Here is a 15,554-nt window from a genome sequence, read left to right on the forward strand (position 1 = left end):
TTGTCAGACTGGGGAACCTGGACTTAATTCTGAAGGCAATGAGGAGTCAGTGAATAATAATGAAGGAGTATGATGACTTATGCTGTGTACTTTATTTAATCAACACATATTTATGGAGTTGCGTTGCACACGGGGCTTGATGCTGGGTATAAAACTGTTACAAAAGAGACAGAATCTCTGCCCTCAGAGTTTACAGCCTGATATGTGGAGTGATGAGACAGAGGTTGGTATTTTCCTGAAGTTCTGTTCAAAACAAAAGGCAATGGTGGTGAGAAACAAGGTTTAAGAAGTGAACAGGAAAATGGTTTTAAAAAGAGAGAGCTTTGTAAGTCATCCTGAGGATAACAGGGATCCATTGAAGAATTTTAAGCAGGGCAGTGACATCATAACGTGATGTGGTCGTCAAGAAACAGGAAAGAGTCACAGATAATGCCTAGGCTTGGAGAACTGGTTGGACGGTGATGTTGCTGTACTTCACTGAGACAGAACACAGGAGGAGGATGAGGGGTTCAATTTAGATTGTTGATCTTGACCTGCTTTTGGGACATCTGAATGGAGATGCCCAGAAGACGGAGGGATATACAACAGGGAGCCCAAGCGAGAGAACTGAGCTAGAGATTAAGATTTGAGAGATGTCGTCATGTAGGTCGTAACTGAAGCTGTGAGAGTAGACCCAGGAGAGTCCCCAGAGTGAGCGTGAAGCCACAGCAGAGTCTGGGGCAGAACCCTGAAGAATGCCCCATTGAAGGGCTGGGCAGAGCAAGAGGCATCCAGGAGGACCACGGAAAATGCAGAATTGCACCAGAGGCTTTCTCTTTGCACTTTCCCTGTGTCTTCTCAGGTAGCAGCTTGTCTTCATTCCCTGGCGCCATGGCTGCTCTGTCCCCAGCTTAAACCCTCTCTCCTCTGCCATTAGAGAGTTCATCTTGCAAATCTAATGGAGTAATGAAGCCATTGATTTTGTTAACAAACGTTCAGTTCACTACAAGATCTATAATGGGAATTCATTTTGGAGGTCGATACAGCTGTCAATGGAATTGTTTTTCCCCAGAGGCTTCTGGCCTTTCTCTGTTGTACACTGGCAGAAGTTGTCCTGCCTAGCATCAGAAAGACTGGAGAGTAATTAATGCTGTAGAGCTGGTGGTCCTGCCTAGGGCCATGAGAAGGGTACAGCTTGAAATAGGTCAGATAACAGGGAGTGGAAACAGAACTATGTCCCCTCTGAAATGATTTGAATAACCATAGAAGGCAACCATCACCACCACTAAAACATTATCCCCCACTAGTTATCACATCACCAGAAATTACATCTTTAAACCTTTATTACTTTTGAACAAAAAATTTCACTCTTAGAATTACTGTATGCTGAATTATTGTTTTTGTTTATTCTGCAAACACAGATTAAGAACTTTCTATGTACCTGGTCTTTATTAGGTAAACGCTGGGAATGTAGAGGTAACAACATCAGTCACTGTTCTTAGAAACCCATGGGCGAGGCAGAGAAGCAGAGTCACAGTGGATATAACGAAGCATGGGCCAAGTGCTGTTGGCACCCAGAAGAAGACCGAGTGCAGGAAGGTTTCAGAGAGAATACGATATCCGTGTATGGTCTTAAAGTCTGCATACGAGCACCAGAAGAGTAGAAGAGAAAGCCAGGCAGAAGGAACAGAGTAAGCCAAAACAAAGAATTATAAAAGGAGCTGGTGTGTTCAGGGACTGATGAAGCTTCCATATGCCTTGGTATGGGAGGAGAAAAGCAGGAAATAGGTCAGACTGTGAAAGGCCTTGTATGTTATGCTAAGGAATTTGGACTCAGCTTAGAGAGCCAGCCAAATGAATAATGCCCTCGGCTTCGGGTGTAGCACTCTAAGCTATTATCTGTCTTTAATACCTCGCTTCCTTTCTGACACAACAGACGAGACTTTAAGATAAGAGTTAAGAGAAAAAAGGCCAATAGAGAGTGGTGGGTACAAGAGTTGGGCAGTGAGGAACATCGCTGTCCTCAGAGGACTTGAAAGGGCAGACAGAAGGAGCTGGGACCAGTCATAAGGGACAGCTCCACATACATTTGTGCTTTTATCATTAATACAGTAAGGCACAGCCCAGGGCCTCAATGAGTGAGTCTCCGGGAAGCAAAGCTTCATTTAACAAAGCCAGCCTTCGCTTTGAGGGAGGTGATGATAGCAGGAGCCCCCAAAAAGAAGGAAGGCAGTGGTACTCACTACACCAGTGACTGGCCTTACCTGAGGGCCAGAGTTGCACTCCTGGGCCACAGGTAGCCACACCTCCTGGAAGTCGGGGCAGATACTGGGCAGTACCTGCCCAGGTTGTGATAGAGAGTGGCCTCCAGGTGACTCCAGGAGCAGTACAGAGGTACAGAGCCAGGAGGCCACAGCCCTCCTTGCTGGGGGTTGGGGGCAGAGAGGGAAAGAATGCTGCTGCTGGATCACTGCCTCTGCTCTTAATATTTCTTCTTCCTCTGACAGCCACTTAGGGACAAGGACTCCTTTCCTTCCTTTTTCATTCACAGAGCTCTTTCTCCTTTTCACAGACTCCCTGAGAAACATTTCCTCAGCCAGTCACGGCCCCCGCTCTTCTCCAGCTGAGCTCAGCAGCTCCAATCAGCACCTTCTCCGAGAACGAAAATCCTCAGCCCCATCGCACTCCAGCCAGCCAACCTTGTTCACATTTGAACCCCCTGTGTCGAACCACATGCAGCCCACCTTGTCCACCAGTGCACCTCAGGAGTATCTCTACTTGCACCAGTGCATAAGCCGGAGAGCAGAAAATGCAAGGTAGGAGACTGCCATGGGCAATAGCTGCTTGAGTGACCACTCACAGGGCCTGCTACTTATCAGTCTCTGTGTTTTAATTTTAAAGACAAGGGAGTAAAATATTACCTCTTTTCATGTGAGCAAATACATATTTATAGGAAAAAAGACCATTTTTTGCTTAGATAAACTTTACATTTTACTGGTATCATCTGTGTTGCTATACAGTGATAATTGGATTCCACAGAGACCTCCCAATATCAAAAATCGTGCTATAAAAATTTTTTTGTTTAATTTGAGGAAAAAAAGGCATTGAGGGCTAGAGTTTCAGAATGGAAAAAAAAGAGTCAATTTACTTGTTGGCCTTAAGAGTATAACTATAAAACCTTAATATTATTGAGCAAATCCATATTTCACTTTTGTTCTAGAGCTACACTGTTCCATATGGTAGCCACTAGCCGCATGTGGCTATTTAGACGTGAATTAAAATTAAATAAAATTTAAAATTAAGTTCCTCCATTGCACTAGCCACATTTCAAGTGCTCAATAGCTATACATGGCTAGTGGCTACCATGCTGGATAATACAGAAAGCACACATTTTTATCGTCACAGAAAGTTCTAGAGCTAGGATTCGCTGCTTTAGAGTAATAGTCTTTGTCTTTCTAACACCACCAGCTCTCTCACAGGTACAAAGCCTGTACATATTTTTATTGCCTTTTATTCTCATTGTTGGGATAAACAAAAGCACAGAGCTCATTGGCCCTGCCAGAGCTGGTTCCCAATTGCTACCAGGGCTGGCAGATTACAAATCATATTCCTTAATTAATTAATTTAGAAGTGTCTAACTTGCGTTATGAAAATTAAGGCTATTAGAGAATTGGCTGTGTTAATATATTACATCATAGAATATTTTCATGTATAATCTCTCTTGAACCAGCCGAACACACTGAGAGATAGCCAGTGTAGATCATTTAGCTCCATTTCATAGATGAAGAAACTGAGACTCACAACTAATACATGACGGAGGTAGGACTAGAACCCAGATCTTCTCATTTCTGGTCCTGTACTCATTTCTCGACACTATGCTACTGTGGTTCTGATTTCTGAGTTATTTACCATCACACAGCAGAGGCTCCCGACACTCATCTTAAGGCTGCCTCAGATACCAATTTTCCTGAAGCAGCATGATTCATTTGTGTGAACTTTCACTAGTTCAGCCTTCACCAACTTATAGATGAAGAGCTGAGTTCTGAAAAGGTAGAATGGATTAGCCAAGATCACAAGTTAGTGGCAGAGCTGTAAATAGCACCTGATTCTCCTGAAGCACAGACCAGAGACACTGTGGATTAATGAAATCATCTTATTGGCTTTGGAGTCAGTCAGATATGGGTTCAAACTCAGGTTCTGCCACTTCTTTTTGACCTTGGGGCCACTTATTTAACCTTCCTGACCTTCACTGTCCCTATATGCACAATGGGAATGATTAATTCAGAGGCTTACTAGTGAACATAAAATGACAAAACATACATAAAGGACCCAGCAGTAGACAGTCCGTACACATCGCCAGTGTTCCTGTGCCCCATCCCCTTCTACGACATGTATGATTGCCTGGGGGTAGAGAATGGGAGGCCTTACAATCATAGTTCTAGTGAAAGACAAAATCTGTTATATTGGTGCCTCTCAAACTTTCATGTGCATATGAAATACCTGAAGGTCTTGTTGAAATGCTGGTTCTGATTCCGTAGGCCTGTGTGGGTCCTGAGAGCCTGCCTTCATGCTAAACTACAAGTAATGCCAGTGCAGATTGTCTGCACATCACACTTTAAGTAGAAGGTCTTATATAATATTAACAACTGCCACCACCTTCACTCCCGTGATGCCGCTACAGCAACAGAACAAATATATAAATGTCTCTGCTTGAACTAGCAGTTAGGGCCCGCTCTCTACACTCTCTGTAAAACCTCTCTTTATCTTCCTAGCTGGAGTTCATTTCTACTCTGAATTCTCATGGCAGTTTTTGATTCTGTCTCTCACAGCACTTGGAACTTTCTGCCTCATAGTATCGGTTTTTATGTTAATATATTACTGCTCTTTGAAGATGGGACCCAGGGCACACAGTAGGTGCATAATAAATATTTGAACAAATTTGTGTTGTAGAGAGAGAACATAATGGAGGAGATAGAACTTATCTGCAGCTGGGGAAGCAGCTTTATTGTAGGACTTTGACCAAACTGTGCTTTTCTCTGTCATTGTTTTCACTTGTGTGGGTGTGGGAGCAAGAAGGTGATAAGCAGGATCTCAGGGAGATTTTTTTTTTAATTTTATTGAGGTCATAGTAGTTTATAACATTGTGAAATTTCAGTTGTACATTATTATTTTTTTTCTGCTTTTTCTTCCCCAAATCCCCCCAGTACATAGTTGTATATTCTAGTTGTGGGTCCTTCTAGTTGTGGCATGTGGGACGCCACCTCAGCGTGGCTTGATGAGCAGTGCCATGTCCACGCCCAGGATCCGAACCAGCGAAACCCTGGGCTGCCAAAGCACAGCACGTGACCTTAACCACTCGGCCACGAGGCCGGCCCCCAATGTACATTATTATTGATCAGTCACCATATAAATGTGCCCCTTTACCCCTTGTGCCCACCCCCTAACCCCTTTCCCCTCTGGTAACCAATAATCTGTTCTCTTTGTTCCCAGGGAGATTTTTGGAAAAATGAAGTTCAAACATTTTTTGCAGTATTCTAAGGGGGCTTGGGGGGTGGGAAGGAAGCTTTCTTCAGTCCAGAAAAACTATATAATTTCTAATAGTAGTGGAGTAGCTTGTATGATACTAAACATCCTGTAACAGTTATAAACTCTGGACAAAACTTTAAAAAAACAGCTGTTTGAAGGCACCGAGGAGCAATCATAAAGCAGACAGAAACTGGAAGAGATGTGACTCTTAAAAGAAGGGACCCACACTGGGCTGGGTCCAATTTACATATTTTTTCTATAAAGGAAATTCCTATAACGTATCATTCAAAATGTTCAGTAGACAATGAGAAATGGCTAGACACATGAAGAAATTGTAAAAGTTGACCTATAGTTGAACTCAGTTCATAGAAACAAACAAAAATAAACCCAAATTGTGGAGTTAGCATACAAAGACTTTAAAATAATTGTCTGAATTTCTTTAATTTATGGAAAGAAAATGGATAATGAGTGAAGACATGGTGAAATTTAGGGGGGAGAGAGAAACTCGGAAAAAGAGCTTAGGAGTTCCAGTTCTAAGTGTGGGACAGACCAAAACCAGCATAGCAAAGGCTTCGTGAACTAAACAGATTTGCACTACCACACAGAGAACAAGGATCAACACTTGCAGGCTGAACCTAACCAGGTGTATTGCCTACAAAAAGAAAAACATCAACATTCTTCCAGGGATTGTAACAGAACCCAGAGTCTACACGACATAATACCACAACATTCAGGTTATAATTCAAAATTTCTCAGCATACAGAGAACCAGCAAAATGTAACTAGATTTCAAGAGAAAACACAGATGTCAATCCCAACATAAGCCAGATGTTGGAATTATCAGATACAGATTTAAAAACCCATATTATAACAATATTCCATATGATAAAGGAAAACACACTTGAAATTAATGCAAAGGAGGTAAAAACTCTCTCAACCCAGAAGTCTACAGCCTACAAAGGTATCCTTCAGGAATAAAAACAAAATTAAAACATTCTCAGATGAAAGAAAGATAAGAGAATTTCCAAGAGATCTAATTTAAAGAAATAAGTTCTTTAGGCTGAAGCAAGATAGTACCAGAAGGAAACTAAGATCTTCAGGAAGGAAGGAAGAGCAGCAAAAATAGTAAATATCTGCATAATTATAAAAGACCATTTTTTCCCTCCTAAGTTCTTTAAAATATGGATGAGTGTTGGAAGCAAGTATTAAACATTATCTAGTGGGATTTTCACATGGTTTTATTTCACTTCAGCCTGAAGAGCTTCCTTTACTATTTCTTGCCATGTGAGTTTCCTCATAATATATTTTCTCAATTTTCATTTATCTGGAAATATCTTTATTTCACCTTCATTTTTGAGAGATATTTTACTGGGTATAAGATTCTGGGATGATGGTTTTATTTTCTTTCAGCATTTTAAAGAATACCAATTCTATAGTTTCTAATGAGACATCAGTTGTTATTCTGATTCTCATTTTCCTATATGTGATGTATCTTTCTTCCTTTGAATGATTTTTTGCTCCCTTTTTAAAAAATTGTGGTAAAATGCACATAACATAAAATTTACCATCTTAATCTTTCTTTTTCTTTCTTCTTCTTCTTCTTTTTTTTCGGTGAGGAAGATTGTTGCTGAGCTAACATCTGTGCCAGTCTTCCTCTATTTTGTAGGTGGGATGCCACCACAGCATGGCTTGATGTACACATGAGCAATGTGTAGGTCTGTGCCTGGGATCTGAACCCACAAACCCTGGGCTGCCAAAGCAGAGTGCACAAACTTAACCACTGCACCACTGGGCCAGCCCCATTTTAATCATTTTTAAAGGTACAGTTCAGTAGTGTTAAGTACTTTCACATTGTTATGCAACCAATCTCCAGAACTCTTTTCATCTTGCAAAACTGAAACTCTGCACCCATTAAACAACTCCCCATTTCTCCTTCCCCCTAGCTGCTGACAACATCCTTTCTGCTATTATCTGTATGAATTTAACTTCTCTAAGTAACTCATATAAGTGAAATCTTACAGTACTTGCCTTTTCGTGACTGGCTTATTTCACTTAGCATAATGTCCTCAAGGTTCATCCATCTTGTAGCATGTGTCAGGATTTCTTTCCTTTTTAAGGCTGAATAATATTTCATTGCATGTATATATACCACATTTGTTTGTTGACCATTTGTATATCTTCTTTGGAGAAATGTCTATTTGGATCCTTTGCCCATTTTTTATTGTTTTGATGTTGTTGTTGTAGATTAATATCTAGGTATTAATCCCTTACGAGATATATGATTTGCAGATATTTCTCCCATTCTGTAAGTTGCCTTTTCATTCTGTTGATTGTGTCCTTTGATGCACAGAAATTTTTAATTTTGATGTAGTCCAGTTTATCTATATTTCCTTTTGTTGCTGTACTTTTGGTATTCATATATAAAAAAATCATTGCCAAATCCAATGTCAAGAAGCTTTTCCTCATGTTTTCTTCTCAGAGTTTTATAGTGTTAGTGCCTACATTTAGGTCTTTGATCTGTTTTGTGTTAATTTTTATATACGGTGTAAGGTAAAGATCCAACTTCATTTTTTTGCTTGTGGGTATCCAGTGTTCCCAGCACCATTTGTTGAAAAGACGGTCCTTTCCCCCACTGAATGGTCTTGGCACCCTTGTTGAAAATCATTAGACCATCCATGCGAGGTTTTATTTTGGGGCTCTCTATTCTATTCCACTGGTCTATGTGTCTGTCTTTATGCCAGTACCACACTTTATGCTGTATTTACTGTAACTTGGTAATATGTTTTGAAATCAGGAAGTGTGAGACCTCTAACCTTGTTCTTCTTTTTCAAGATTGTTTTGGCCATCTGGGCCTCTGACTAATTTGAGATTTTTTTTCTTTATCTTTGTTTTTTAGCAATTTAATTATGCAGCCGTATGTGTGGGTTTTTTTGTGTTTACTCTGTTTGGGGTTCACTTACCTTTCTGGTTTAACGTGTTGCTGTTTTTGATCCAGTTCAGCCAGATTTATACCACTAGTTCTTCAAGGTTTTTTTCTGCCCCATTCTGTCTCTGCTTTGCTTCTGAGACTTCAATTATTCATAGGCTAGGCCACTTGATACTGACCCATATGTCACTGATACTAATAATTTTTTTTCAATCTTTTTTCCTCTCTGTGCTTGGTTTGGATAACTTTTTAAATTGATTTTTCAGATCTAAGATTCTCCCCTCTCCCTTATTTTTCCTTTTCTTTTCCATTTTTTGAGGGGTAGTTGAAGTACAGTCAGTGTCATAGATAGAAACTTTCCTCATGCCCCTTTGTAATCCATCCTCTCTCTGCATCATTCTTCAGGAACCACTGACAATATTCTGTCACTATATTGTTTTCATATTCTAAAATTTTATTTGAATGGAATCATACAGTATTTACTATTTTTCCTGACTTCTTTCAATCAGCATAATACTTTGGGGATTCATCCATGTTGTTGCATGTATCATTAGTTGTTTCTTTTTATTACTGAGTAGTAATTCAATGTATTCTTATATCACAATTTATTTATCTATTCACATGTTGATGGGCACTTAGGTTGTTTCCATTTTGGGCAATTACAAATTAAAATGATTTGTACATAAATAGTCACTAACAAATCTTTATGTGGGCATTTGTTGCATTTCTCCCAGGAAGTACCTAGAAAACTAGGCCCCGGTTGTTTAACTGGTGAATTCTGTCAAATATTCAAACATAAAATAACACAAATATTACCCAAATTCTTTTAGAAAATGTAAGAAGAGGGAATCTTTTGTAACTCATTTTATGAAACCAGCATAACCCTACTACCAAAACCTGACAAAGATTACAGAAAAGAAAATTACAGAACAATATTCCCTGTGAATATAGATGCAGAAATCCTTTTTTTCCTACAAAAAAGTATCAGCAATAGAATTCAACTAAAAAAAATAACATACACACACACATATATCATACACATATGTATGTGTGTGTTTTAGGAATAATATATATATTAGGGAATATATGTGTGTGTATACATCATTAGAGATAAGACATCATAACAAAGTAGTGTTCATCACAGGAATGCAAGATTGGTTGGATATTCAAAAATCAACCAATATCATTCATCACATTAAGAAAATAAAGGAGGGAAATCATATAATCATCACCTCAATAAATGCAGAGAAAGCATTTGACAAAACAGTACTTCCTCATAAAAAAAATTTCTTAGCAAACTGAATAGAGGAGAATTTCTTCAAACTAATAATGGGCTTCTAAGGATAGTGTACAGGTAATATCATACCTAATGGAGAAATAGTAAACATATTTCCCTGATATTGGGGACAAGGAGAAAATACTGTGCTCTTACCACTTCTATTCAACATTACTAGAGATTTCAGCCAGTTCAAGAAGGGAACAAAAAGATGCAAAAGACATGAAGATTGGAAAGGAAGATATAGTACTGTCTCTATTTGCAGGTAACTTGATTGTTTATATAAAAAGTCCTAAAGAATCTAGAAAACAACTACAAGAAGTAATAGATGAATTTAGCAAGGTCAAAGAATAAAAAGTTATTATACAAAAATTAATTATTACATACTAGCAGCAGACAATTGGAAAATGAACTTTTTAAAAATTCTCCATCTAATGATGCCAAAAGACATGGACTACTTAGGAATAAATTTAACAAAAGACCTGCTCACTGAAATCACTGTCAGATGTTGCTGGGGGAGATTACAGACCTACATATGGAGAAGGATGTACTATAGTATGAATTGGAAGGCCCAGTACAGGTATTAACATGATAATTCTTCCCAAATTGATCTATAGAATCAACACAATCCAAATAAAAATCCCCGCAAGGTTTTTCATAGAAATTGACAAGCTAATTCTAAAATTTATGTGAAAATGCAAACAATCTAGAATAGCCAAAGTGATTTTAAAAAGAACAATGACAAAGTTAGGGGATTTATACTGCCTGATTTCAAGACTTCCTGTCAAACTAAAGTAGTCAAGATAGTATTGTATTGATGAAAGGGAAAAGATGTACATCTCTAGAACTATTCGGGGCTGAGGGGAGGATATATGTTTTTTGACAAGAGTTGCCAGTAGGGAAATGAAAGTCTTTTCAACAAATGATGCTGGAACAGCTGGATATCCATTTAGGAATGAAAAAAGAACCCTTACTTCATGTCACACTACTCAAAAATCAACTTAAATGTATCGGAGACCTAAATGTAAAGTCAAATACTATGCAACTTCTAGAAGATAACACCTCTGATCTTGGGGTATGCAAAGATTTTTATATAGGATACAAAAAGCAGGAATCATAAAAGAAAAAAGCAAAGTAGTTTTTATCAAAGTTAAAACGTTTGCTCTTCAAAAGACCCCATTAAAAAAAGTGGCAAGTCACAAAATATTCAGAACACACACACACATATATATATATATATATATATATATATATATATATATGTAAAGAACTATTACAACTCAATAGAAGACAACCCAATTTTTTTTTAAATGAATGGGCAAAAGATTTGAACAGACTTTTCACAAAAAGTAAAAAATAGGAATGGCCAATAAGCACATGAAAAGATGCTGAATCCTCAGGGAAATGCAAATTAGAACCTCAGTGAGATTTTGCTTCATCTCTACTGAAATGGCTAAAATTAAAAAGACTAACACCACCAGGGGTTGGCAAATGTGTGGATGGACTTTAGTCCTGCACTGTGTCTGATATTCACATTACATACCAAGTGCTCTGGAAAAAAGGAATAATGCATTACAGTTTACAAAGCGCTTTTATATTAGTTACCTCATTTGATCTCCAAAATAATCTTACGGAGTTACTTTTGAGTAGGCGCTTTGAAGAGAGAACCAGCCCATTCATCTCTGCGTAGCATGGACGTAAATATGCCCGATTGGATTATTACAGGAAATAGTACTTACTGAGGCTGATAATACCAGCCCTCTTTCTGTTCCTTTTTACGTTTATGGGGGAACCTGATGTAAATTAAGCACCTCAGAGATAAAACCCTGAATTATTTATCATTAGTTTTACTACAGACTAGCCACTATTCTTCCTTCAAGTACTACCTAATATGTATTCCGGTTAAAATAACTTCAGTTCTCAAAATCCAGCTCTTCCATTGAGCTAAAATAAGTAACTCATCAGAATAGTAACTCTTGGCAATCGAAGGAGTTTTGAACTGACACTGACAAGACAAGCAGAGTCCTTTTTGTCTTCAAAGACAAATTAGTCTCACTGGATTTATTTTTATTTTTGCCCTCCAGCTTTGGGGCCTCATTCCAGATTCTAGCTGGTCTCTGTCTTTTTATATCAAGGAGGCTGTTAAACCTATAACAGGTGATACATTATGGTGAGCCACATGCCCTGGAAAGCCATAATTCTGGTGAGGGTTGGAGGAAGTGAAATTTCAAGGACGAGAGTCCAGAATGAAAGAGTCACTGACCCTGCAATACCATTCCACAGAAAGATGGTGGGCAACAAGTGAAATCAGCAATGTCAGTGGAGGACTTACCTGTGATTCCTCATTTCTAAGGCTTCTCTGACTCATTCTCCCTGTGGCTTTGATTGACCAAAGGCAGAATATACAACTTTTCGTTTCGTTTACTTTCACATATAAAGTTTTGCTCTGTAACCACAGAGAAAAGCAGGCTCACTGTTGCAACCAGGTGGGTTTGAGATACAAGATCGCTTCACCTCTTAGAGATTGTGAGGCAGAATTTCTGAGTTTTCTTCTCTCATGGGAAGTATCCATTTGGGATGGGTAAAAACACAGGCAGGTGATCCAAATGACCTCTCAGGGTTACCAGTGACAGCTTCAGAAATGTAAATGGTGGTCAGTTGACTTACGAGCATTTACATATTAGCTTTCCTTAAATAGGAACATATCCATTAAAAATCAAACTGGGCCCTTCATCATTAAGGTGCTTGGAGTCTGGTAGGATGGAAAAGAACAAGATCGCGGTGTAGTGTGGTACGCAAAATTACATAAAATTGTACCAAAGAACAATTGCAAAATAAAATGGCCAGGAAAACTAGAAAACCATTCCTAAAAGATAAGGGAGAGATTTGGGGTTGATATGAAGACCAAAGACCACGGTGCAAGAGGTAGTGTGATACCCCCTCGCCCCTCAACAGACTCTGGAGCCGTGTGCGGGCAGCCAGGACTGAGGAGGAGAGGCACTGAGCTGCTGGCTTGAGGGAGTACTTCTTCCAAATTTCTCTCTGCCCCCAGGGAGCTCCCCTACACGCTTGTGTTCAAGTATCTTCCTGTATCAACTCTGCCATTTACCGTTTTCCTCATCTGATACAAACCTGTCTCTCAGAACTGTCGGGAGGATTAAGAGTGACGTGACTTGTGATGTGCCTGGCACAGTACCATGCCCATTTTAGGAGGCCTCTGTCAGCCCACAGCCCTGGAAGAGAGGCCTCTCTCCAAATCCACTGCTTCCAGGGATCCATCCCATGCAAGAAACACGGGACATTATGGTGACATAGGCCTCAGTCAAGGTCTTCATGAAAGTAGTCAAAGCCATGGGACTTGCTCAGAATTTCTCTCTCTCGATTCTTGCCCAGAGGGAGCACACTGTAGCCTTGAGCAGGGAGTCCAGAGACCTGCCTGCTGGAGCCAGTCCTGCTACCATCTGAGTATGTAGCTTTGGGCAAGTAGGTTTCCCTTGTTCAACAACTCTTACCCAGCTCTTGAAGTAATGATCAGTCCCCCTCAACAAGCGTCAGTGTTCACCTCCCACATGCCAGGCACCAGCCAGGGTACAGGATATGGTCTCTGCCATCCAGGAGCACAGGGTCTGGGAGAAGTGGAAAGATACAGACCCAAAACGGAAGGCAGAGTAAGTGTTAGGCTGGAAGCACAGAGTGCTGCGGGAGCAAAGAGGAAGGAGTTGTTGAAGTGAAAAGGAGAATTAGAGGACCTACAAAACCTTTGTGGAGCAAAAGGGCTTCTTTTGCACTTTGTGTAAGATTTTGATGCGTCAAGGAAGCATTCCAGAGAAAGGTAAATAATGCAAGCCCAGGGCAAGAGCTTAGACCATGTGGGACGTATTTAGGGTTGAGTGAGTAGTTCTGTGAGCTAGAGCAGAGGATGCTGGAGCAGAGGGAGGTAGGGACATAAGCTAGTGGGTATTGAAGGGGGAAGAGTTCTGATCTGCTGATCCAAAGGGTTTAGGCCACGCTTAGGAAAGGGGATGGCAGCACCAACACTTCTCTTTACTCATTTATTTATACATTCATTTGCTTGTCCATTCAACAAATATTTATTCATTATTCACTATGTGACAAGCACTAATCTGGGTGCTGAGGAGAGAAAAATGAATAAGACACAGTTTCTGTTCTCGAGGAAATCAGTCTGGTGTAGGAGACAAGTAACAATGGTATGTAACACAGGTAACAATTACCACCTGCTCCAAGAACAGAGTTGAGCAGGTGATTGAGTATGCTCTGAAGTAGAGGATGTAAGAAACAACTTTAAAAGGTGTGCAATTTGACTGAGTTTGAAGGATAAATAGGAGTCGGAGCTTGCCAGATTGAAGTTGTTTCAGACAGAGCGAACACCACCACAAACCCTAGAGGCTTGATTGCATGGGGCATACAGGGAACACTGAGAAGTTTGGCTGAATGGATCCTAGAGTGGGAAGGTGAATTAGGGAGAAGAGATTGGAGGGACACGTTGGAGCTGAAATACAGCTTAGTCCTAAAGGCAATGAGGCAGTACTGAAAATGGTTAAGCCAAGAAGTTAGGAAAGTAAATGTCAGTGGGGGTGTAGAGAAGATCAGAGAGGTCCCAGGCAGATGGTGGGGAGACTCGTTACCAGCCCTTTCATTAATGGCAGAAAAAAAATCAGGAGGACCTGATTTGGGGTGGATTCAGTAGGACTTGAAGGGGTTTTTGAGTGAGAAATTGTAATGTCTGTAACTCCCAGGTTTCTCGAGTGACTGGTGCCATTCCCAGGACAGGAGAGTCAGGAGAAAGAAGATGAGTTCATTCTTGAATATGTTTAAGGCTACTGCAGGATACCTGTGATGCTCTCCCCAACCCCCTTAAATCCTTCAGGGGCTCCCCATCCTCGTCAGCCCTGGCTCTCAGCCCTACCTCCTAGCACGCTTGCTGCAGCCTGAGCAGCTTGCAGTTCGTTGACCTTGCTAGGTTGTGTTCTACTTCTTTGTGCCTCTAACTAGAGCACCTTTTGCCTTCTCTTGCCTTTTGCCTGGCCAGTTGCCAGACTAGCTCAGAAGAAGCCTCCCCTGACATTCTGTGCCACCACCACCAGGGAGGGTCTGTATCACCACCACCATAGATCTGTCAGCTACTGGGTACTCACCCACTTGATTATAATGATTTGCATGCATGTCACCTCTTCCACTGCTGTGCCCCCTAGGGCAGGAGGCATTTCTGTATCCATTGTTCCTGGCCCAGGTGGAAGGTGGGATGTCAGTAAATGTTCATTAAATGAACAAATCCAGATGGGGGCATCCAACAGAAAGTGGGAAATTCCAAAAGGCAAAATGAAAGGCACCAAAGACAAATGTGAACAACGTGAACACCTTATGTCTACCATTAGCTCCTCCATCTCTGCTCCGAGCACTCCATTATCTGAAGGTTAGCTGCTCAATGATCTAGGCCCATGGCTGTTGGCTTGGTTATGTGTGTGGAATGGAACAGAAAGAGAGAAAGAACACAGAGTTCTAGAGAAGAGGGCTGCGGAAGGTTTGAGGACTGAAACGGAACTCCCAGCTATCAAGGATGCAAGTTTACATGAGAGAGAGCCTGGCCTAAACACCTGTTTCCCTTCCTTTTTCTAAGCTGCTGGGATCTGTTGTCTACCACCATCTGGTGGCCGCATCCATAAATAACAAGCTCCCCGAGAGCTGAAAGAGTTTGTATAAGGCAGAAGTTCCATGGACTGGTCTCACAGGATTGTGACACCCACCCCCCGCTCCCCAGATATAGCATGAAAATTTGTATGTATACAAGACTTGCCTTATTCTGGTGAGAAGTGCCAAGAGCTTTTTA

The 15,554-nt window shown here is 40.5% G+C and overlaps 1 protein-coding gene across 2 annotated transcripts in view; it reads left to right on the top strand.

Annotated features, from left to right (window-relative positions):
* Positions 1-15,554, top strand: part of GAB2 (GRB2 associated binding protein 2) — a 181,410-nt gene that overhangs the window by 146,720 nt on the left and 19,136 nt on the right. For both annotated transcript variants that reach the window (XM_070625776.1, XM_070625777.1), the window contains one exon: positions 2,552-2,795. In XM_070625776.1, coding sequence (XP_070481877.1) covers positions 2,552-2,795 — 244 coding nt within the window. The remainder of the gene's footprint in view (positions 1-2,551; positions 2,796-15,554) is intronic.

Source organism: Equus przewalskii, chromosome 6, assembly GCF_037783145.1.
Source record: "Equus przewalskii isolate Varuska chromosome 6, EquPr2, whole genome shotgun sequence".
NCBI lineage: Eukaryota > Metazoa > Chordata > Mammalia > Perissodactyla > Equidae > Equus > Equus przewalskii.